At 36.8% G+C, this 24016-nt stretch overlaps 1 protein-coding gene across 1 annotated transcript in view; it reads right to left on the bottom strand.

Moving 5' to 3' along the window:
- Window positions 1–9470: 9470 nt before the first annotated feature.
- Window positions 9471–24016, bottom strand: part of LOC136560796 (sodium channel protein type 5 subunit alpha-like) — a 32614-nt gene continuing 18068 nt past the window's right edge. The window contains exons 16-25 of the mRNA XM_066556886.1: window positions 22487–22601; window positions 21647–21801; window positions 19306–19479; window positions 17652–17789; window positions 17257–17511; window positions 16325–16378; window positions 15261–15402; window positions 13213–13313; window positions 12151–12415; window positions 9471–10859 (exon numbers count right to left, since the gene is read on the bottom strand). Of these exons, the coding sequence (XP_066412983.1) occupies window positions 9715–10859; window positions 12151–12415; window positions 13213–13313; window positions 15261–15402; window positions 16325–16378; window positions 17257–17511; window positions 17652–17789; window positions 19306–19479; window positions 21647–21801; window positions 22487–22601 (2544 nt within the window). The 3' untranslated portion in view covers window positions 9471–9714. The remainder of the gene's footprint in view (window positions 10860–12150; window positions 12416–13212; window positions 13314–15260; window positions 15403–16324; window positions 16379–17256; window positions 17512–17651; window positions 17790–19305; window positions 19480–21646; window positions 21802–22486; window positions 22602–24016) is intronic.

The raw sequence follows: 24016 nt of genomic DNA, 5'->3' as shown, positions 1-24016 counted from the left end.
CAGTGATCAAGAACTTTCTTTAAAGAACAGCAGGAAATGACTAATACAAATATACAGTGAAACCATCCAGTCATTTACACAAAGGAATCTTCCTCCAGCTCTTTAATGGACTAATGCAGGCTGGATTGTAATGGGGCTAATTTGCTCCACACCTACTTAAGGAGAAGATGCTGGGGTGCTTGATTTTTTCCCCTCTCTTGGGTCTGAAAAAGCAATATATTGCCTACATGAAAGCATCCGTGACACTTTGATAGATGCAGTGAGCTGCAGCCAATGCATAATTGGATGATGCTAAGAGAAGTGTCTGAAATTGCCTCTCAGAAGCCAGGCTTTAAAAGTCTATCAAATTCAGCAAACAGAATGGGAAAAAAATGCCTAGAATTTGTTTCATCACTCATCTCACTCTCACCTTTTCAAGCTAAAACTGGAGCTTTGAGTCTGTGGCAACCGGAACACACAGCTCAAGGGTCAAAGGGATTTTCTCCTGTTATGAAATATGTAATGTTCAAATCACCTGCTGCAAGAGTCTTTGTGTCAAAATAATATAAAAGCAGGAGGAAACAATGATCTGAAAAAACATCAGTGTCTCAGCTGTGTCAGCCTAATATTTCTTGTAAGATTTGAACTTCACTGTCCACCAGAGGAGAAAGTTCAAGGCTCCTGTTGTCAATACCTGGTATAACATACTATGGACACACGAGACTATTTACACCTATAAATGCCAAAACTGGCTGTTTTCTTCCCAGATAAATCAAAGGCTATGTAGTTGTGGGCACACTTTTATGTTATGAATATTGTTATTCTTATATACTTGCATTTGCTGGGTGCCCGACATGAAACACATTCAACAAAAATTTGTAGAGGTTGGTTTGATTCTCATATCTTGTCCATCAGGTTTTCATCATGCAATTTCTTGCAACACATAAAATATAAAGAAATTAAGGCTGGAAAAAGGGAAAAAGATGGTAAAAGGTGAGAGGTAAAGGGAAGGAAATGCTTGTATTTATCAACAAACTTCATACAACATCCCACTCAGTTACTGAGCCTACTCAGTTCTGCTGAAACTGGATTTAGTTTCTTTTTTCTCTGGGTGTGAGGTTGACTTTTGACATAAAGGATCTTCTCCTTTCCAAAAAAATCATCAATTCACAATACCAGAGCTGGTGCATCAGGGATTACTTTTTAAGGTAGTAAAATCTGATAGTTTTCACACACATACACACACACACACACACAGAAGGGTCCATAGGAACCCTTACAGCAATGTTAGTACATTGTTAGTACATAAAAACTTTTATTTGTGAGATGTTGGGGCCATCAACAGTTTTTGGTTTAAAATTCAAGCACAAGCTAAAGGTATGGTCTTAATAGCTGGGTTTGATTACATCCAAAAATCCCCAAATTATTGCAATTTATGGGAACATACAAGCATGCTCCCACCTTTCACTTACAGTGCTGGACAACTTTAGGAATCTCTATTCATTTTTTGGGGTACATTATATATAATCATGTGATTCCTAAGTGCTTGGGAAGGGCAGACTTTGCAAGATTCCTGGGGATTTACTTTTCTTCCTGGAGTCTGAGGCCAGGCAAAGCCTTTCCTCTCTACTAGGGTAAAGGACTTGAAAATTCAACTTTGAATTTAGCAGAACTGGCACCAGGAAAAGGCCACCAGCCTTATAAACTGAGTAAATTCCTCTGTGCTCTTCCACACCATAGAAAAATTGAATTAGACAAAAGCCTTGCAAGCAGGATGGAATAACATTTGCTTATGCAGGGAAGCAGGTTTACTAAATCACCTTCAGAAAACCAGAAAGTGTTTTGTGAGAAAATTACCCCTCACTTACCATTTTAATTTAAATTTTATTACCCCTCACTTACCATTTACAGAGATCCTCTGCTTTAACCCATGAGGGATGGGCACTGTGGCCACAAAGCCAGGTTTGAAAATGTGATTTTCCAGTGAGGAATGGCCCACTGGGCACTGAGCACTGAGATGAGGGGGGCCATGAGGTGGCACCTGGAAATGAAAGCCTCTGCCAACCCAGCCCGTTGTTTTCCCTTTACTACAGCTGAATGTGGCATTCAAACCCATTAATTCTCATCACCAAACCTGGAAATATGGAGACAGATTTCAATTTTCTTCTTATATATTATTCAAGGCGTGCTATGAAATATCATGGAGTTAATTTAATTGCACTGCAATTAAAATACCTGTTTCTGTGTACATAGGTAAACATGCAAAACTTAAAACCTTAAATGAAGACAGTTGTTGTCACTGTTTCCATAAGCATTAAGATGAGGAAATAAGTTCTAAAATAATAATTTTTGCTTTTACCATTGCCCTGTCTTTAACAAATAGAGAAGCTTTTCTCTAAATGTTTGCTCATTTGTACTCTTGACCCTGGATCATTTTAGAAAGAAGAACAGCCATCCCTGGTTCTCAGAGTCCAATAATCCAAACAGATTCTTTCAGCTGTTCCAAGCATGGAGCATGAGATGTTTAATGTCAAATTGATTTATTTCAATATATTTCATTTTACTTGGGCTTTGATTCAGCTGAATGATACATAATATCCTGAAATCTGTTCCCCTCCCACTCCCTCAGGCTGCACTGAGATCTCAGAAATGCTCGTTAGGGCTCAGCCTTGATGAAGAGCTCCTGGAACACTGTTGGGCTCCCAGGAACTTGGGCTGCCTAATGAGCTCCTGCTTTTTAACCAACAGCCTTGGAAACTTATTTATCTTGCCTGGAAAACAGCCCAAGTGGAACAACATGTTTGCTATTGAACTTTCCAAGAAAGTTACCAACCCAAGTTTTGTCCAGGACAGAATATCATTATGACTGAAGGCAAAACTCGTGCAACCCTCTAAGCAGTGTGGCATTTTCAGGGTTCCCTGTGGCAGGAAGGAAATGATGAATCTGACTCCATGTTCCTAGAAGGCTAATTTATTATTTTATGTTACTATACTAAATTATACTAAAGAACAGAGAAAGGATACTTACAGAAGGCTTAACAAGATACTGATGAAAAACACGTGACTCTCTCCAGAGTCCCAACACAGCTGGACTGTGATTGGTCATTAAGTTAAACCAATTCACACGTTGGATAAACAATCTCCAACCACATTCCAAAGCAGCAAAACACAGGAGAAGCAATCAGATAATTATTGCTTTCCTTTTTCTCTGAGGCTTCTCAGCTTCCCAGGAGAGAAATCCTGGCAAGGGGATTTTTCAGAAAATATGATGGTGACCTAAGCAGCATCCAAAGTGAGACCCTTTGAGCTCTCCTGGTCACAGATGGCTGTGACCAGAATCTCCCCCTGGAGTTTGTGGACTCTCAAGGCTGCTGTGCTCAGAGAATCACTGCTGAAAGCTGATGATGGAGCCTGGACTGACACTCCCACTCCTCAAGACTCTACATTTCATCCTCTGAGAAGATGCAAAGGCATCTGCCCTGAGCACTTCACTGAACCTGAGTGGGAATTTTCTCCTTGCACAGACTCCTTTAGGTTTGTGTGTGTGCGAGTGTGAGTCTGATGCAGAAATGTACCAGGAATGGCACTCTCTTGCATTCATTAGAGTCCTGAGTAGGCCCATAAGTGAGTTACTGTTGTGCTTGGAGCAAATTCTATAGAATCTTTTGTTAAATTGTTTAAATTAGGTTATCAATTAAACCCTGCTAAATTCAAATATTGTTGAAACCTTTAGGCCTAAACTGTTGGTCAAGTCCTGGGCTAAATTTGGCAGGATGAGCCACTGTGAACCTTGTGACTCAATAGGAGAATTTCCCTTATTCATTTTTATCCTTATGCTTTCCCAGCTTACTCTTGTTCTATTCACACAGGTCCTTTTAGGTTGATTTTAGTTTTGGACTGATTGATTTTGGGTTTTAGCCTGATTTTTCTCTGTGTGTTTTAACCACCCAGTAAGTAGTAGAGAGAACCTTGCTAATGAACTTCATCACACTTTCATTTTCATATTGAACCTGCTTTTGCCAGTGATTCTTTGAGCAGCCTAAACCACTCATTTATGGCAAAATCACAGTCCAAACATAAGTTTACACTTAGAAAAATACAGCAACATAAGGTTTCAATCACAATACCTGTGTGAGCTCCATTGCCGTCTTGTTGGTGGATTCCCAGGTGTATTAGAAAGTGCAGCTTGCACTGATTTTACCCAGTCTTGTGCATTAATTCTCTCTTTCCTATCTGGATTTTTGGGGGTCTGTATTATTGGCTGTTTGTTAAGGGGTGAGCCCCCCATTTAGGAAAGGATGGGACATTAACTACCACCCATCATATTTGATGTTCTGGCAGCCATGGGCTTTGTCTTGTGCAGAGCTGGCAGAAAAAACAATTCATAGGAGGAAGCTGAAGATAAGTGCAATGGACATAATGGACATAAGCACAAGTGTTTTATTGAATGGGATGTCAAGAGAGCCTGATAAATGAGTGATGGGCACCATGTATGTTTAGGAAGGAAATGTCATTCTCTAAAGATGCTGTGGTGGAATCCTGTTGTTGTTTTTATTGAAGCTTACTCTTATCTCATTGAAAGGGGGAGAAATTTCCTGTTCTCTCTGTTCAGGATGGGATTGGGGGGAAGGAACAGCTGGAAATATTTTGGTGAATTTCTGTGCACAGATGTTGGAGAGTCTGTCTTCTCTTGCAAACACAGGTTTCTGGCTGCAGCAGTTACAGGCTTCACTGGTAGCAGCAGCAAAAAATGTACCAAGTGAAGAACACAAGGATGGCTTTTTATTTGCCTCACCATGTCTGTGTTATTACTTCAGCCACAAGCACAAAAAAGAGATAATTGGAGTAAGGCTATGAAATATTTGCTGATGAATTCTGCAGAGATTGCTGAGACTGGTAGCATTACTAAAATACTACTTCCAGTTCAACCCTCTTCATTTCAAAAAAGGTATGAATATATAAAATAAAACTTTAAAAAGAGCTGTTCTTCCTGGTGACCACTTTAAATTGTCCCTAAGGACAAATTCTACCCAATGTTAGGGCAGCAAGGTAGGGTGGCTGTTGTCTGAAATCTAACCTAAGGCTATCTAACTTTGGAATGCTCCTGCACAAACCCAACTTCCCTGGAAACTGGAGAGGAAACTTCAATTGCTCTCAGTCTGCCCAGAGCTAGAACAGCTCTGCATTAAGGTAAGGACTGTCATTAAAATCAGCTTGGCCTGTCTTAACTCCATGGAACCATAAAGCAGAGAACTGCAACAGATTTGCCCAAACAGCTATTTTTTCCTGAGGAGTTGCCAAAACATCTCTATTGCTCTTTCAAAAGTCTCTGAAGATCAATAAAACCACTTCCTAAGTTGATGCTTCACACATTTTCCCTGGAACTGGCAGAGAAAAGAGTCACAACTTGTGCCACCACATTCAGCTCTGACACCGCTCAGTGCCTCAATCCAAATAGATTTAATGGATGAGGGTGCTGAAGAAACTTGGAAAAAGAAATCTGAAATGATGTTGTAGATGTCACAGAGGACTCATAATTTAGTTTCTAGAGATGGGCAGGTGAGAAATCTCTTGGTAATTTGCCCTAGACTAGAGAATAGAAGTGCGTGTCCAAATAGTATCAATTGATAGACCCCCAGGTTGTTGATTAAAGTGTCTATTTAGCCATAATATTTAAGTTTGAAAAGCATCTGGCTGCTGTCAGGCTTGCTTTTAGCTGGTGGTAGCTAACAAAAGTATTTAAACACAGTTCCTGCATCTTTGAAACTTTCACCATAAATATGGAATAATTTGTTCTGCTTGGTTCCAACACAACAGATCTCTTCCCCACCACTTCTAGCCATGACCCTGACCTCTGCCTAAAGCTGCTCAGGTTGTTTGGTGTGCTCTTCTTATGGGAATATTCCCTATAAACATGAATTACAAGAGCATATTTTGGGATGTCTTCCTGCACCACCTAGGTGGTGAGGATTTCTCATGTTGAGAGAGAATTTAGCTCACTGATGGCTTTGGACAGTGACATTGCAGATGACACACTTGTCAAGAACAACAACCTCTGGTAGGTTCAGGGATAAGATGAAATGATGAAATTCTCTTTCTGGTGCCTTTCATAGAATCACAGAATGATTTGTGTTGAAAGGGACTTTAAAGATCATCCAGTTCTCACCTCCCTGCCATGGGCAGGGAACCTTCCACTAGAGGATATTTCTTTTCAAATAACGTTCTCACCTCCCTGCCATGGGCAGGGAACCTTCCACTAGAGGATATTTCTTTTCAAATAACTTATTTTTTTACATCTGGGGTTTCTTTTGAGTCCTGAGGAAATAGTGGATAGTGCAAACATTGCAAGATCAGCAGTAATTGAGGAACTCCAGAAAGTAAAAGGACAATTTTCACAAAAACTTTGGGGATCCTGCTCTGAGGGATACAGTACTACCACAGAAGTGGAAAAACCTCTTATTTCCCAGGGGTCTGTTTCATTCTATCTTGACAAAGGAACAGTGACACATGGAAATGTAAAACAGAGAGCTGCATCAGCACTAAGGAGGCAATGCTGGTTTGTAGTGTACTGCTGACCCTCAGAAATTCCCTGGGAGCTCCACATTCCCAGTATTTCCTCACTGGAGGGATCCGATATTCCTTTGTTTCTGCTATTTTCTGATTTAAGTATCAAACTTTACAAACAGAAAGGAATATTCTTCCTCTGTGTTCCAAGCATTCCTGAATTGCACACAGAGTTCACAGAAATCCAGGCAGATTTATCAGGAGGAATTCACAGTTCCAGATTAACAGAATTGTCAAAAGCTCCCACCTGTTCACTGCTTTAACTCATCACCATTTACAGACTTATTAAAGAAACTCTACATTCCTTCAGGAGCTGAACTGGCTTTTGGACAAATCCAGCAGGAAGAAGCTGCAGCAGCTGGATATCACCATTCTCCTTCCAACTTCCATTCTCCTAAGGCAATTTTTAATGCTTAAGCAATGCTAAAGAATTAGTCAGACTTTTAAATTAGCCCCATGGTGAATTCAGGTGGGTTTGTATGTTGCTGAGGTGACATAATCACTAAGGATGTGTTCAGGCCAGGTCTGATTTTGCCAAAATTTCTGCCCCTGCAACAGAAATGAAGTGTTCATCTTTGAAGTATTTCTAGGTATGGACAGAGAACCCAGTGTTGCATTCAAACAAATATTTTTTAATTGCAAAGATCAGAGTGATTAATGTTTAAAATTCTCGTACATAGTTTTTCCAATCTTCCCTTTTTTTCCAATATGCAAGAACAAAGCAGTCTTACCTCTTTTCTAAGAAACATTTCCTTTTACAGTGCTATAGAGAAATGCTTGAACTACCCATCTGGAAAGTCCAAGCACAGGAGAACAATTTTTATTTTTTTTTTCTCAACAATTAAGGTCTATCAGACACCAGAACAGTCAGCAAACAAGCACTTACTGAGACCTGTGGCTAACTTGAAAGCCCAGGACAGGAAAAGAAGAGACTTGTGACATTTCCTCTGAAAAATTTAGAATTAATTTAGTACCTCTATGCTGTAATGTGTGAGTTTCACCTGTTTCACTGAAGACTGGCCACATCTTAAACCACAGTAAATGCTGCCATCTAATGGAGCCTGATCGTTGAACAAAAGCTGTTGGCTCATTCAAGAGCTCATTCCAGCTCACACTGAAAAAAATTTATAGTTTCACCTGAGCAGCATCACTGTGCATGAAACAATCCAGGCTGGACAGGAGACAGACCCACCTGGTATCTTTGCATCTCCTGAGATCTCTGCAGATCTTTCTTTATGAACAGAAGCTGGTTCTGAAAACAGTCATAGAATCATTAAGGTTAGAAAAGACCCCCAAGATCATCAAGTCCCTCTGTAGCATTCAGGAACACACAGTCACAGAATGATTATATGCAGGTGCTTTTGTTGAAGAGCTCTGGGTGTCAGGGGTACAGACCCAAATCTGACTCTGACATGGGTTCAGGATGAACACATTTTTATACCCTTATCATTATATAACTGCATATTAATTATTAAACTGATATTGTTCTATTGTATACATTGATTTCATCCAAGCACAGATTTTGTAATTTCCATCAAACCCCCCCAACACAGTTTCTCATTATTCTTGTTGGGATTAAACAATAGTTATATCCAATTACCAAAAAATCATCACATTTAACAATCATATCAGTTATCATAGTCATTAAATTACTATACAGGTGTAGCCTAACATTTTCCCAGGGCCTACCAGGCCTAGCCTTCCTTTCTAACTCCCCTGACTATCCCATGATTTTAGAAACATTTATCCCTATACTATCACACCCTTTGATTGAACACCTCCATGCCCACCAAGCCACAGCACCAAGTGCCACATCCACTCATTTTTTGAACTCTTCCAGGGACAGGGACTCCACCACTTCTCTGGGGTGGCTGTTCCAATGTTTGGCCATTATAAATCTAGTTCAGACTTTACTGTGTCTGAGCTCCTTAACTCTTAGCTTGCCTGTGCCTTTATTTGTCCCGAAAATAGCTTAGTCTTGACTAAATCTGTCCTATTTTAATAGTATTTAAAAAGGTAAATGACAATTAAAGTTCATTACCTTATTGTTCTTTATATTCTTGGCCTGAAAAATGCTAAATCTTTTCTGACTCCCTGTGAATAGCAAAATATTTTCAGTTTTCTTGTGCTAATAGATATCTACTTTGGGAAAATTCTATAACAATAATAGATTGTCTTGTAATAAATGAAATTGAAGATACTTCTTAAAAAATAGACAAAAACATATTAAGCATCTGAAGTCTTTATTGAAGAATTTAAACCAGTCATATTCCAAACTGCAAAATAAAAAAAACTCAGTAAAATATTATTACACATTGTTCATATATATTTTTTCAGAATCAATGAAATAAATGCTGTCTCTAAATTTAATAAATGCTACCTCACAAGATACACCAGGAACTTCTTTTCAGATTAGTAAGTAGTGCTTTCTAGGGATAAAGTATAATGATGGAATTTTATTTACAATTATTCCATTCTGGAAACAATATCTCCTGCATAACATTCTTTGATTTTAATTATGATTACAACAATTTTCGTACACTGAAAGATACAAAGAACAAATTAGGTACAACTTTCAGGCACAGGCAACTGAGGATGATCTGTTAAATCCCTTTAGGTGGTTGTGTAAAGACACCTCAAAAATTCTTAGACATAAATCCATTCAAAGATTTTAGGAGGAGGATTGTCCCAAAAACATCAAAATTAGAGGCTGATTATACTCAAGTGTCTTGAGCGAGTCTTTTACAGAAGTGCAGTTATTACTTAATTTTGCTACAATAAAGCCTTTTTTGAAAAATTGGTTCTCCCTAAAGACATATACCTTATCCTATATCCTTGTGAATTTATAAATAAGTGCTTACAACTGATTTTTTATAGATTTCTTCTGTAAACACATGAACTAATATAAAAATGACAGCTGAAAAAATTAACTCACCAACTCCAGTAGCTGAGGAAAAAAATTCCATGGTTAGAGATTTTCCTCTAATATTTATGACATAGTTGTTCCAATCTTAAGTGTTTTAAGGAGCATTTTGCAAATCTGAACAATTACAATACTTGAAGGCTGCCAGTATTATTCTAAATTTAGAGTATTTGTGGGATCAAAATATGGTCTCCATCTGAAAATAAGTGACATTGGTTTAACTGGAAATGCTGCAGCCAGGGGTGACCTCATGTGTCAAGCTTATTGCTGTCTGTTTCAGCAAAGCCATCATAAAATAAAGGGAGGGATATGGAAGAAGCAGGACGTAATTTATCTGCTTTCCTACCATGGTTTTCATTAAGCAGTGATTCAAGAAGACTTTGCTTGTCCTGTATTTCTCGTCCAAAGACAGCACTGTTATGTTTACAATGGTACAAGGACGTATTTTCAAGAGAACGTTGTCTCAAATACCTCCTGAAGGCCTTTTGAATAACAAGAGCTGACACTTCCTCTTGTTTTCTTTTAAGGGTAGAAGAAATTGGGCTGTAAGAACTTTTAGATGGATTGCCAGCTGTAATCTTTTCTTCCATGTCTAATTCAAGACCCTCCGTATCTCCAGCTTCTCCCAAGACCCTTTTAGTGAAAGCCAGCAAGATATCCAAGCAGTGGATCTTATCTCCACTAACTATGGGGATGTCCATGGCTATGAGCTGGATTTTGTTGGGCTTTGGGATGCGCAAGGGGTCTGCCAGAGCATCTGCAAAGTCTGAGAGAACAGAATAATCTATAAACTGTGTTGCCAGAGGGTCAAACTTTGCCCACGTCTCATAAAACATATCAAAGTCATCCTCACAAAGAGGATCTGTGCTCTCCTCAGTGGCAACATTGAAGTTCTCTAAAATGACAGCTATGTACATATTTACAACAATGAGGAACGATATAATGACATAGCTTACAAAATATAAAATACCAAAGCCCTTATTTACACAATTATTTTTCTCTGTTCCTTTTACATTTAATTGGAGAGCACATTTATCAGATTCCTTTAGCACAGGGGCCAGAAGACTATCCCAGCCAGCTGATGTGGTAATTTGGAAGAGGCAGAGAATGCTGCCACAAAATGTTTGGAAGTTGAAAATGTCATCAATCCCACCATCGTGAGGGAGACAGGCAAAGTTTGCCATGCCCACGATGGCATAAATGAACATAATCAGGAAAAGCAAAAGGCCAATGTTGACTAGGGCAGGAAGGGACATCAGCAGTGCAAAAAGAAGAGTTCGAATCCCTCTGGCTTGGCGAACTATTCTGAGGATTCGGCCGACCCGTGCCAAACGAAGAGTTCTCAAAACCGTTGGGGAGAAGAAAGATCGGAACACTTCAGAAACTCCAAGACCTTTGAAAGGAAAAGGAAAACAAAATGTTGCCAGGTCAAGTTAGTCAAATTAATGTCTGTTTTGTTATATTCTGTGCTTTAGGTGTTGGCAGTAACACTGATCACATTACATTGGTCTCAATATAATCAATTCTGAAACTGCTCAGATAAAAGCTTAGGTAAAAAAAGAAAAATTGTAATAGCTTTCAATATAAAAGAGGCATCAAGATTGCTGCATAGTTTGGAAGCTGTGCTCTTCCCAGTTTCTCTAATTTGGGGAGTGAATTTATGCATTCATTGCTCAAGTACCTAAAAAAAATCCTTTAAAATCCATTCAGGTCTTGTGCTGGAAGTTCTGGGACTGTCCCTGAGCCACTGTCTGAGTGCTGCTTCTTCTTTAGGCCAAAGCCTAAATGTGAGACTTTGACTAATGCTTGGCACTCAGATGAGATCAGAGAAGAGCAAGAAGAAAATAAAGGAAAATTGTCTCTCAGTGTTTATCCTCCATAACACCTCATTCTATGACACAGTAGCAATGCAAATGATTACAAACAGAAGACCTAAGAAGTCATAATTTTTCTGGGTTGTACAGGATGGCAAAAGGCTACCATGCTTGGGCAAGAAGCAGAGAACTCAGAGCAGTTTTTCTTTCCCATCCTTTATTATATTATATGACCTAAGCCTGAGTAGGAAGGACAAAATAAATTGTACAAGAAACTAGACCTGTATATGACCTTTTGCAGAGTCAATGATCAGCATCTAGTCTTATTTAAATAGTCAAAAACTACAAGCCAGTTTTAATAATTTTTTTAGTCAAAAATATTGGCCCAGGTTTAGTATGGTGTTGAGCAGCCAAATTTTCCTAACATTTCCAAATCTGCAACTGGACTCTGCCTTCTTAAAGGGAAGTCCTGGAAAATTAAATTAAAACCCATTTTTGATGCAAATGTATTTTTAACCTGAATTTTCTTTTCCTGTGACAACGTGTAAATTGAAAGCATAAAACCGTTAGACAACAGTTTAAGTATGATAACTTTAAAAAGATGTTACTGAATTAAACTAATATTCTGTTAATGCCTTAATAAAAATCATACTTAAAAAAATTCAAAAACTCCATTTACCTTTTAGTACTCTGCAAAAATATAAGGGAAAACAAAAATGCATCCTTTTAGAAAGAATCACTTAGCAGATAGTTTGAAGTATTACAATGGATCTGGAATTTGTTTATCAAACATATGTAGGTGGTTACTTCAAACTAGAATTTGCTTAATATTAGTAAGATACTTTACCTGACCTAGTGGTTGATACTTACTCACTATTGAAAGGATCACAACACTGAAATCAAACACGTTCCAGCCACTTCCAAAGTAGTAGTGCCTTAAGGCCAGTATTTTTAAGACACATTCTGCAGTGAATACAGCCACAAAAAAATAGTTGATTTTATTAAGAACTTCCTTGGTGCCTTTGTCGTTGTTTTCTGCCATCATAACGATCATATTGAGACAGATGAAAATCACAATGGTGACATCAAAAGCTTTGTGATTTACGATGTCAAACAGCAATCCTAGGAATGCATTCTGTGGAGAGAGAGAAGGAGAACTACTAAATGCCAGTTCTGAGACCCAGCCTGCATTCAAATGTTAATCAGTAATTTGTGCTTAGAAAAGGAATTTAAGATAATATAAATTAACAACAAGCTGCTAGAAGCATTTTTTGGTGATTTCTTTAGACCCTCAAAGAAAACTCACCACATTTTCAGTTTTTTCAGGCATTGTGCAAACACATTGGCTTAGGAAAAAATATGTAGCAGGAAAACATTCAGAGTACATTGTGATTGCTCCTTTAATAGAAATACTTATTGAAGCAGATATTTTAGGATAAGCAATTTGAATTAAAATGTCATAAGCAGGAAAAACTCTGAGTAGTTACTGTGCAAAGACAGGCCTGGAATTCAATTTAAGAAAATGTAAGAAATAAAGCATAAGATTATTTAAAAGCAAATAAAAGCCATGGGGCATGTGCTGCTCTCTATTCATTCTAACCTGCAATAATCCAATCTAGTTGCAGAAGCAACATCATGCAAATTAAATAACCAAGATCATGTTATGAATATCAAATACCTAATAAGAACTGGTTTTAAAAGTTTGTACATTTGAGTAGGTGATAAATAGGTTGTAAATTTATTTAATTAATACCCTCAAAGATGACTGTGTTGGATAGAATTTTTAAATAAAAGAGAGTAAAATCTAAATACTATATTGACTGAGGAAGATGAGGGGCTCTAATGCAAGGTTTATTTCCCAATTCCTGGCTACTGAGTTTAAATATCATCCTCTTTATATCCTCTGTCATATTCTTCTTAAGGTGGCCTCACCGCTGGTCTTGGGATGGGTTTTTGGGGTTTCTTGGATCCAAGTTTTTTTAGGGCACTATAGTACTTTTTCTGTTCCTCAGTCAAAAACAGATCTTTCCCACCTAAGTAAAGACAAAAAAAACATTGTTGTTCAGATGAAGTCAAATTAATACTGACAAATTTATGTTAAAGACAGTAAGTTACTGTTGTCATGAATGGGACCTAAGAGAGCACAGAGACCAAATGCGTCTTCACCATCTCTCCTTTTCCCCTTGATCTTTGATCTGATCTGAGTTGATCATGAAAGTCAAGTCCAGGCAGTGAGAGACTTTTCAAAGTTTTGCAAATCTAGTTCCTATTTTAAAAATTACGTAAGATTAATTAAGAAGAAGAATATTTTATGTTTTTGGGAAAGGCAGAAGCAGAAGTAGATTGCTGGACTAGCAAGTAAATCGAGGATGATGAATAAGAATTTTGGGACCAAGTTCTATGGGGATTTCCTGGCAATGAATTTCTTATTATCATCCACACCACCTGTATTACTGAGCAACCACTTGGAACCCAGTAATCATAAATCACTCATCATAAAAGCATTGAGCGATCAGCACTTGTACAACAAACACAAAACAATGTTCAGCAGGGCACCTGCAATTGGAATCACTCCAGCTAAACCTCTGAAAATTCTGCTTAACTTCTCTACATGGAATCTCACTGAAAACCCCAAAGAAGCAGAAAAGAAATGAAAGAGAAAAATAAAAAAATAAAAAAAGTCAGTTACAGCATGTGCTAAGAAAAAAAGTGTTACATTCACATAAACTTCTAGCAAATGTTCAAGCTTATCAACTACTTAACCTTTTTATCTATTTGGATTATTGTAACTGGAACTTTGTTATAAAAGGATATTCTTACAGTGAAGTTGGACTGCTGTTCCTCAATCCCTACACATCTTTTCTCTGTCCAAATTCAGAGAACAGAAGAATTTCCTGTGGATTTTATTTCTATTTTTCTCTACCAAAGGCAGTGATGCTTTGACACTTGGTGCATAAATCAGCCTATGGAAACAATAAATTATTCCAGTACAAATTCTGTCTTCCAATGGGAACCTTGAAATTGTAAACCTCCTGTTGGGGTCTGCTTTTCTGGTATTTTTTCAATGAGCAAGATGCTTATTTTTTGTAAGACTTCCAAGTGGATTAATTGACCCAATTTCCCCCGATATTCTGGACACTTTAAACCCATTAATGAGTCAGGACTCAATTGATAAATAAGCTTGGCACAAGGAAGGTGAAGTATTCCAGGCAGAGATGACTATTGCTTTTCTTTGCTGCATTTTCCATTCTAAGATTTTGCCTTCCAGTTCTTACTGAATAACAAGAACAGGGAATATAACAACTAGGAGGAGAAAAGTGGAAGCAGTCATTGCTTCATAGGCTTTAAGCAGCCTTTAAATTTCTACTCAGCTTCCTCCTGGGGTCATGGCTTGGATCCCAATGAAGAATTTTTTTAAAACTTCACTAAATTAATCTGTAGGTTTATTTTGTAGATGAATGACTTTGTAAAGTGTAGCTAGCTTTAGAAGAAATTCTATCGACAAGACCTTTTCAAGGTTCTTTATCAGGAAAGCAGAGGTTACTCCTTCCATGACTGCTTCTTCCATGACTGATTAGTCTACTCACATTTGTGAGGTGTTCACTCTCAGCAAAAAGGGGTTTTCTGTTCCCCAAAGCAAATCTTCAAAGCAGAAGAAAATAATTCCACTCTCCTGTAGCAAAGTCTATGTAACTTTTTTGATTTCTCATTTCTAATGCTACTCAGTGGCAACACTGAAGTTCTCTCCTTCCTCTTTGTCCTCTACTTAGAACAAATTCAGGACTTGGCAGGAAAATAGAATTCACAGGTAAAAACCTTGAGGAAGAGGTGATTCCTGTTTTAAAAACTTGGTTTGAAATGTTATTTTAAATTTATCTAGTCAAACACTTATTTCACAATGTTAGACCTCTAGATGTCAAGCCAGCATTCACTTAATCAAATTAGGATTACAGGACACCATGGGTTAGACCATGTAGTACTTATCTTTTTCCTTTGCTGGTTAAAATTGCTGATAACCACTCCAATGAAAAGGTTCAGCATGAAGAAAGATCCAAAAATAATGAAAACCACAAAGAACGCGTACATGCTTAAGCGTGCTTCAAACTGTGGCTGTTGACCAATCTGTTAAAATAAGAAAAAAAAAAAAAAACAAAAAACAAACCAGAAAAAAATATTGATAAAAATGAAATAATCTCAGCTTTAGCATTTCCAATTCATTATAGCAGATTTTTTTGTTATCATGAAGGATAAATTATTTCTGCACATTTAAGCCTTTATCTAGATGTATAAGTAGAACTGTCTTGCTCTATCTTGTTACTGTTTGTAGAGATAATGAAAAACAAAGCCAAATCCTGTTCTAGCAATTTCTTTTTTAGTAATAAATAAACAGTTCCAATCAGAAGGGATCCTGTGAATGCTCTAATTAGAAAAACAGGATTAAACCTAATGGTGAATTCCCTCCTTTGGGATGCCATCCTAGGCAAGAAGCAATTTAAACCAGCCGTACAAAGAACAATATTGTTATTTAGCAGCTATTTAACTATAGTCAAGAGTACTGTGATGGAATGAGCAAGAAAAAAGGCAAAGTCAACTAAATATAGAAAAGTTAAAACTCACTGCTAGTATGAGAGTGAGAAACAGGACATGCAAATGGGGAAGAAACAGTGAGGGTGTCAAATGTAGGGAAGAAAACCTCAAATAACTGATAAAGCTGAAGGCTGTTTCAGTTCTACTGCACATGTTTAAGAAGGAAGAGAATTTGCTTCAGAGGCACAGTCATATTCTGTTTCCAAATCAGAGTTGTAAAAAATTATATATTATCTTGCCCTCTTTTTGTGTGGTAGCACTCTATTGAGACCAGTTTCTTTTACCTAAGTTTCAGATATTTGGTACTCCAAGGATTATTGTTTCACTGTGCAGCTGGATAAACTCATCCACTTGTATTTTTGACCTGATGTTGCAAACAAAGCTGAAAAATTGACTGTATAGATAGAAAAGGGAAGAAGGAAAGGGAAAAAACTAAAATTTCATTTCAGTGATATACCTCACGTGAATCCACTGCTGCATACATAATATCCATCCAACCTTTAAAAGTTGCCTGAAAGAAAATGCATTGTTTGTTACAACTAAGAAAAAGAAAAGCTATTGCTAATATAAATGTGTTAATAGTTGTGGAAAAAATAAGAAGTGTGCTGTAAAAAGTATGCATCAATTCTAAGATATGTTTGGAAGTATGATTCACTGGAGTTTATTGCAGAGAAAAAATTATCCTGAAAAGAAAACAAAAGAAAAGTCATGATTCATGTCAAATGCTTTAATGCTAACTACTGTTAAATTGAAATTTTTGTAAAAAGTTTCAGCTCAACTAGCAAATATAACTTAAAAGGAAAAAAACAATTTCTAACAAAACAACAGATGGTTCCATCCTGCAATTTTTATCAATCCTAGAACATTCTGAAGGATCCAGGCAAAGAACTTAATCTAGAAAAGATACAGGGATAATGGAAACTTTTTAACAATGCCTTTCTCTCCTTTGTTGGGTATTAGGGAGCTCAGTGAATTAGCACCCCAACACGTCAGGATTTTTACAACAAAAGAAGACACAGAATTCTAAATAAATTGGTCCATGAGTTTTCTTTCTTATCCACTATGAACTAGAGAAAACAAGAATAACTTTAAATACAGTACCAGGCAGACTATTTCAGGCTTATTTTGTTAATCAAAATTAAAACGGAAGTGAAATTTAAAACAAAATTGAAAAGCTGTGAAAGAGTTCTTGGTTTTTACATAAGGCTGCATGTGCCCAAGTGTTCTTTAGGAGGAGGTGAGCAGCTCATAGATTAGGAAAATATTAATGGGAGCTAAAAAAACCCCAGTTTCAGTGAGATAAACAGAACCACAGTGGTGTGCCCTGGTTGGGCCGCTTGAACCATTCCTTGAGAAAAACAAAAATGAACATGTTTTTATAGAACTTACCACTTGGAGAAGGGCCAAGTAACCCATGCCAACATTGTCAAAATTTACAGCACTATTTGTCCATGTCCCATTGAAGGAAAGACAATCATTTCTGCCATGAATGTGATCAGTACTTTCTTCTTTGTGTGTGCATTTCCAAAATCTGCTTCCAAGCCATTTGACTCCTAGAACGTTAAAGAGGAGCCAAAAGACAACGCAGACGAGCAGAACATTGAAGATGGAGGGGATGGCTCCAAAGAGTGCATTCACAACAACCTGAATGAAATTAACGAAAATAATTCATTAATTGAATTCAATAGATCACTTTTCCCAAGAAGCTACTGATTTTTACTTCTTCTGTATCTATTAAAAACTCTCATCCATATAAAAACCCAGACCTCCCCCTATATATTTACCTTTATCCCTTCAAATCTTGACAAAGCTCGTAGAGGCCGCAGTGCTCTGAAAGTCCTGAGAGATTTCAGGCTGGTCCCAGAAGAACAAGGTGAGGAATTTTCAGAAACAGAATTTCGTCCCCAGGAAACAAAGGACAGCTGTGTTCATTGAATTGGAACTGGCATCATTAAATGGCATACTAAATTTTATTTTGTCTATATTAGTAGACAGTCCTGAGATGAAAGTTACAGTATATTTTACCACTAAGTCAAATGAAGAAAATTCACATTTAAAGTTAATATATATATCACAATATAATTTATAATATAATATAATATAATATAATATAATATAATATAATATAATATATAGATAGATATAATTTTACCTCATTCTTTTCTAACATATGAAAAAAATGGAATTAATTCTAATTTGACTTTTTTAAAAACAGTTGACATAATTTTGTTTAATACTAGTATAACAATTAAATTGGTAGCTATGATATTGCCATACACTACCAGACCAGAAAGGTTTATTCAGATAAAATACTCTCATTTTCTACATAGTTATTCTCAAAAGTGTATACAGGAATTTATTATTATAACAGAGGATGGGGATGTGGAAACAATTTTTTTCTAAAAAAATATATCTGGTTCATTTTTGTTATTTCTAAGAGAGAAATGAAGACATTAAAATAATTTCAATAATTAGGTTTTTTCATTGTTCATGATTTGTCTCTTCCTTCTTATTTGAATTTGCTGCCTCAATGTTCAGCCATTGGATATTTCCATGCTTATCCTCTGTTTTGGACTGCTATTTACATTAGAAAACTGTAACTGCTCAAGCATTCTTTACAAATAGTCATAATATTAGATCTTTCTGTTGAAATTTCCTAGTACTTCACAACTTTCAATGCTGACTATCAAAAGCTACTCTGATGTCACAAGTTAGCAGTTTAGACATTCTTATTCTAAAATATTTAACTTCAGAACAGTCCCACTGTGATGTTGACAAGAAAAATGTTTCATTTTTATACAGCAAGATTATAATATTTAACATTTTCTACATTCAGAGCAAATGTATTGAACACTGCACTTACCTCACTCTTGGTAATTCCAGCATTTGTCTTTAGGGCTATACAAAGCAAAAGATACTTCCCTATCTTTAATTCCCTGGTAAATTATTTTTCCAACCATGTTTTTCAACTGTCGTTGCCATCTAAATTTCTTCTCCTTCAAGGAAGGAACTCTTTCTTTTTTTCTCTTTCTAAATGCCAGCATCCCAGATTTGGTTTGGGTTAGAAGGAACCTTTAAAATCATCTAGTCCCAAACTGTCAATAGCTTCACATTTTCTATTGTCTTAATCAATTTATTTTAATTTTATTTTAATTTTCTGATCCCTAATTGAACTCTCTCTCTACAATTGAAAAGGTTTTTAGAACCATCATGGTCCTCAATGATGGTGATACCGAATAAAATTTCCTTCAGCAACTTCTTGATTATTGCTGACAATTTCCATTTCAAGTCCTAAAACCTCTTTTGGATTGAAGTTTTTTTATGCTTTGGAAACTGTCTTTAAGACTTGTATTAATTCATAATCACAATTTACAGGTAGTTCTCTATATAGAAAATATGAAAAATCAAAATGCATGACAAGCTGAGTATAATACTTACACACACAATGATGAAGTCAAGCAAACACCAAGAATTTGTGAAATAACTGTGCAGACCAAAAGCTACCCATTTCAGAAGCATCTCCGTAAAAAAGGTGTAGGTAAATATGATATCAGCATAATCTAGGATAATTTTCACTTTTTTCTTTTCCTGCAGGTGAACATCTTCAAATGCCTGGAATTTCAGAATTCAGTTTTAAAACAGGTCAATAGTTTTATGAATGGAAGATTATTTTTGAATTGCACAAGAATAAATAGTTTGGCTTATTATAACCATTTCATATTAAATTATGGACAACCACCACTTATTTTTATACTTATGGAAAAATGTGATGAACACCTCATCTGGAACTGCTCATTCCTGAAATTACAGGTTTTTTCACCTAAATCTTGACCTTGAGGTTTTAGGAAAATGTTTCATTGATTGCTGTCGTTCACATCAGTGTTTGCTCAAGTTTAACGTATTTGCTGCCTTGCTAATTTATTTTAGATTTTTTTATGTTGCCAATCTATTCCCAATTGCTTTTAACACCTTGCATTATTTTCTCACCAAGACTTTGGCAATGTCTGTAATTTTCCTTTCATCCACATCTCCCCTGCTTTTCTGAGCATTCTCCCATGATCACCATCTCATTTATTTTCACTACAAGCCATGGACATGTGTGGTGGTCTGGTGCTCATTCATACTCATTCAGAAAATTTCATATCAGTAAACTTTATAAACTTGTAAACTTTGTAAAATTAACATGTCCCTTTCTGAAAGAGATCAAGTGTATCTTAGAAATGGGAAAGTTCTCAAGACTGCAAATCATCTTTGATGACAAGAAATTGTTACTGTTTTGTTATTTTGCACCTGGGTACCAACTAATTTTTTGTTCAACAGGACATTAAAAATAACTCAGGTTCCTTCCTTACTTCACTTTGGTTCCCCATGAACACAAAGGAGCCCTCACTGGAATTCCAGGTGTCTTAGGTTAGAAGATGTGGCTGGGTGTGTGTATTCTATTTCCATCTGTCAGAGCTGGGGCAGTTCTCTGCTGTCCTTGGGGCAGTTTCTTCTTTCTCTCTCCCACAGCCAATCCTCCCTGCAGGAGATCTCTGCTGTCCATGGCCACTGAGTGTCCCTGCAGGGCTGATCCAATCCCAGCATCCCATGGGGAGATGCTCCGCCCAGGGGAGGAGCCAAGCATTCCTACCTGGATCCAATCTGAGCCTGGCACAGCCCAGCAGCCTTTGCCCAGTGCATTGCCAGAGGAGCAGCTTCTGCTGCCCTGCATTGCCAGAGGGAGCCCAGGCCCATCTCCAGCAGCCCTGGAGCTGCAGAGGAAAACTCCCCCCTTGTGCAGGATCCCTGCTCCAGCAGAGCCACAGCTGGCACTGCAGGAGGGCTGAGCCCCCATGGGATGGGGCTGTGCCACCCCCTGACACACAGGGGACAGGGACTGCTCTCACTCTGGCAGTGGTGTTTTGTATCACTGCATTTTTATTTTAATTTTCCTATTAAAGAACTGTTATTCCTATTCCCATGTCTTTGCCTGAGAGCCTTTTAATTTCAAAATTATAATAATTCAGAGGGAGTGGGCTTACATTTTCCATTTCAAAGGAGGCTTCCTTAGCAGTCACCTGTCTTTTCAAACCAAGACACCAGGGAGTTCCTCTGGAGGTTTTGTCAGGAGACTTTTAAAGCAGACAGTTCAAATTTACAGTTCATGGAACAACCACAATGTAATGTACACAGAACTGACTTTAATTGGAAATTTTGACATCTGCCACATAGATCACCTTCAGACTATTTGGTTATGTTCCTTCTGCATTATATAATATTTTATTGAACAAGTTACTCTCAGTAGACAGTGAATATACTTTCAAATAAAATAATTCTTCCCTTATTCTTCAGTAGAAATGGATATGATCAGGGTAGCAATAAAACACTACCTCACCTGCCAATTTACAGCCACCTTCACTTTTGGCTTCTGATCATAATGTTTGGATGATTTTCAATCTACATTTTTTCAGAGTAGTTAGTCTGCTTTACAAATTTAGAAGTGCTATTATTTTTTTCAAGCTATCCCAAGTAATATCAGACTCTGGTTTAGCTTTGTAATTAACACAAAAGTGTGAAGAACTATGTTCAATGAACAACTATGATTCCATATATTTAAATCCATCTATTTAAATATCTTATCCAAGTGAAGGAAAGCACTATAACTTCTAAAGGTTATATTTATTACACTCTTGTCTCTCCCTGGGGAAAGGAATGTCAGAGTAGGAGAAATCAATTCAATACTATTCCTTTACTGACAACAACTAATTCAAAAGTGGAGAAATTAAATGAAATTTACCAGTGCTGCACTGCTCAACACAATCATAAAAACCATAAAATATTCAAACCCACTATGGTTCACAATTCTGTAGCAGGTTTTTCTAAAGTTCCACCAAGTTCTGCCTGGAAACTTGGTGGTATCCATTACACAACATGGGAAACACTCAACACAACCTGAAAAGAGAGAGAACAGCATATTGGTTCAATGGAAAATGTTGAGATACAGATTTAAAAAGTATAAAACATCTAAAAAAGTCCTTTTACATATTATATGAAGAATATGCTCTTTTATATATGAGGAGATGCCGTTATTGAAATGATCTGAAGCCAAAGAAAAGGTTTTTATGCCAAAATAATCTCTTTTAATAAAGCAACACATCCATGGAATACCAGACATCTTTTTGTGTCCTTCTGCAGAAAGGTTTGTGGGCACAAAAGAAGCCTTTGCTTCTATCTAAAAATGTGTTTATTTTCTGCATTTTTTCCCTTTTTTATTTTGAAAAGAGATACAGCCTTACTAGCAGGTCAGTAAATTATTATTTTTACTAATTATTTAACTTTATTGCACTGCAGAGATTTTGCATCTGGACTCTGTTCACTGCCCTGTGCCAGAAACACTCTTCATTAACCTGTAAAGGCAGCAGGATTAAACCAACAGAGTCTAAGGAGAAGTTCAGGTGATCAAAGGCAGATATCCACACTGCAGATGTCCACACTGGGATGAGCAGACAAACAGTTCCTGATAATCTGGACATACTCCAAATGGATATTTTTGAACACTGGTTCATTTGGCATTAGTGCAATAGCAAAAAAAAAAAAAAAAAAAAAAAAAAAAAAAAAAAAAAAAAAAGACTCCTACTCTCTACAAAGCAGTCCTTAGGCAGCTGGGAGTTTTTAGTCTGGGAAAACATCTCCAGAAGAACAACTGGATCCACAGTGCTGGCTTCAGAAAAGCTACGAACAGAATGATATTTCTGCAAAGGAGAAGAATTTAAGAATTAAAGAATTTAGGAATTTAAGAAAAGAATTTATTTGCTTTTCATTAATAAGGGTAACAAACCTAAAATAAATGAAAATTATAATCTCCTCTCCCTCTCCAAAAGAAATTTGCAGTGTATAAAGTATCTTTATGTTGCTGAACTACCAAAATATATTATAAATAATAGTACAGAAATAGCCAATCCCTACTTTTTGTTTCCATCACTTTATTTTAACAGGTTTCTTAGTTTCTTTTAGTTATCTACAGTGGACTTGAAGGAAGGGAAATGTTTAGAAAATATTATTATTTTTATGCTATTATTATCTATTATGCTACAGTTGTAGAGAAAATTCTGATTTCTTCAGGACAGTTCATCTTTAGAGATACAAATCATGTATCAAAAGGCTTGAAGAGGAGAAGGCCCAACATATTAATGCAAAATGATAGAATTTATAATTACCTCTTTTTGATCTTTCTTTGGGTGTGTTACTGTAGAAGCATTTGCTGTTTCAGAAGTCCCAGAACTCTGATTGAAGCTGTTTGAATTCCGCCACTGTTCTCTGTGTCTTAATTTGTCTCCCTGCATGAAATGATGCAAATGATGCAAATCAGTTGATTTTCCACGTATTTTTTTTTCCTGACAGTGATTCTTGAAAGGCAAAATTATTTAACAGAATGTAAAACATCCATGAAGTTTAGACACATATAATCAAAGAATGATTTGGGTGTTTGGTTTGGAAGGGGCCTTAAAGATCATGTAGGTTCAATGAGAAGAGAATCTTTCACTAGCAAGTTTTTCTTTTTACAAATAAATAAATAATTTTCCTAAAATGCTTGTAAAAGATTTATGCTTTCAGTTATAGGCAGAAGATCTAAGTGATCAGAATCAGTCCTCAGTCCTTCTGACCCTCCAAATTCCAAGAAATACCAGATTCCACTGCAGCGGGGAATGAATCTGTGACATCAAATGCTTATGAGCAAGACATTTGAAACAGCCACAGATGATTCTAGGGTGATCAGTGATTTTTGCTTCTTTGAGAATTTGTTCAAAGAGACTGCACTGATAATGCTTCCTAATATGACCAAAACCATACAAGTCCATCCAAAAAAGATCCCTCCAACTCTTACAATTCTTTGATTCTGTGAAAAGAGTTCCTATATCTTCTGTTCCATATTTGACAAACCTGTGTGGATGTGACAGACACCTGAAATGTCTCCAGTATTCCTAAATGCCTCTGCACAGCTGTCATGGAAGTAAAAATGTCTCACTCACATGCAGAAAGACTTGAGCTTTATCCTGCCCAACACAACAAAATCAAGAGATATAAAGGGGAGTCAAAAGTACCATGGAGGTGAGCAGGTGATTAAAAAAACCCCAAATAATACCAAGAATTTATTTTTAAAGGTTTA

The sequence above is a fragment of the Molothrus aeneus genome, chromosome 1 (genome assembly GCF_037042795.1).
Source record: "Molothrus aeneus isolate 106 chromosome 1, BPBGC_Maene_1.0, whole genome shotgun sequence".
Taxonomy (NCBI): Eukaryota; Metazoa; Chordata; class Aves; order Passeriformes; family Icteridae; genus Molothrus; species Molothrus aeneus.
Note: the sequence above shows the minus strand (reverse complement) of the source record. Positions and strands in the feature narration are given on the sequence as shown.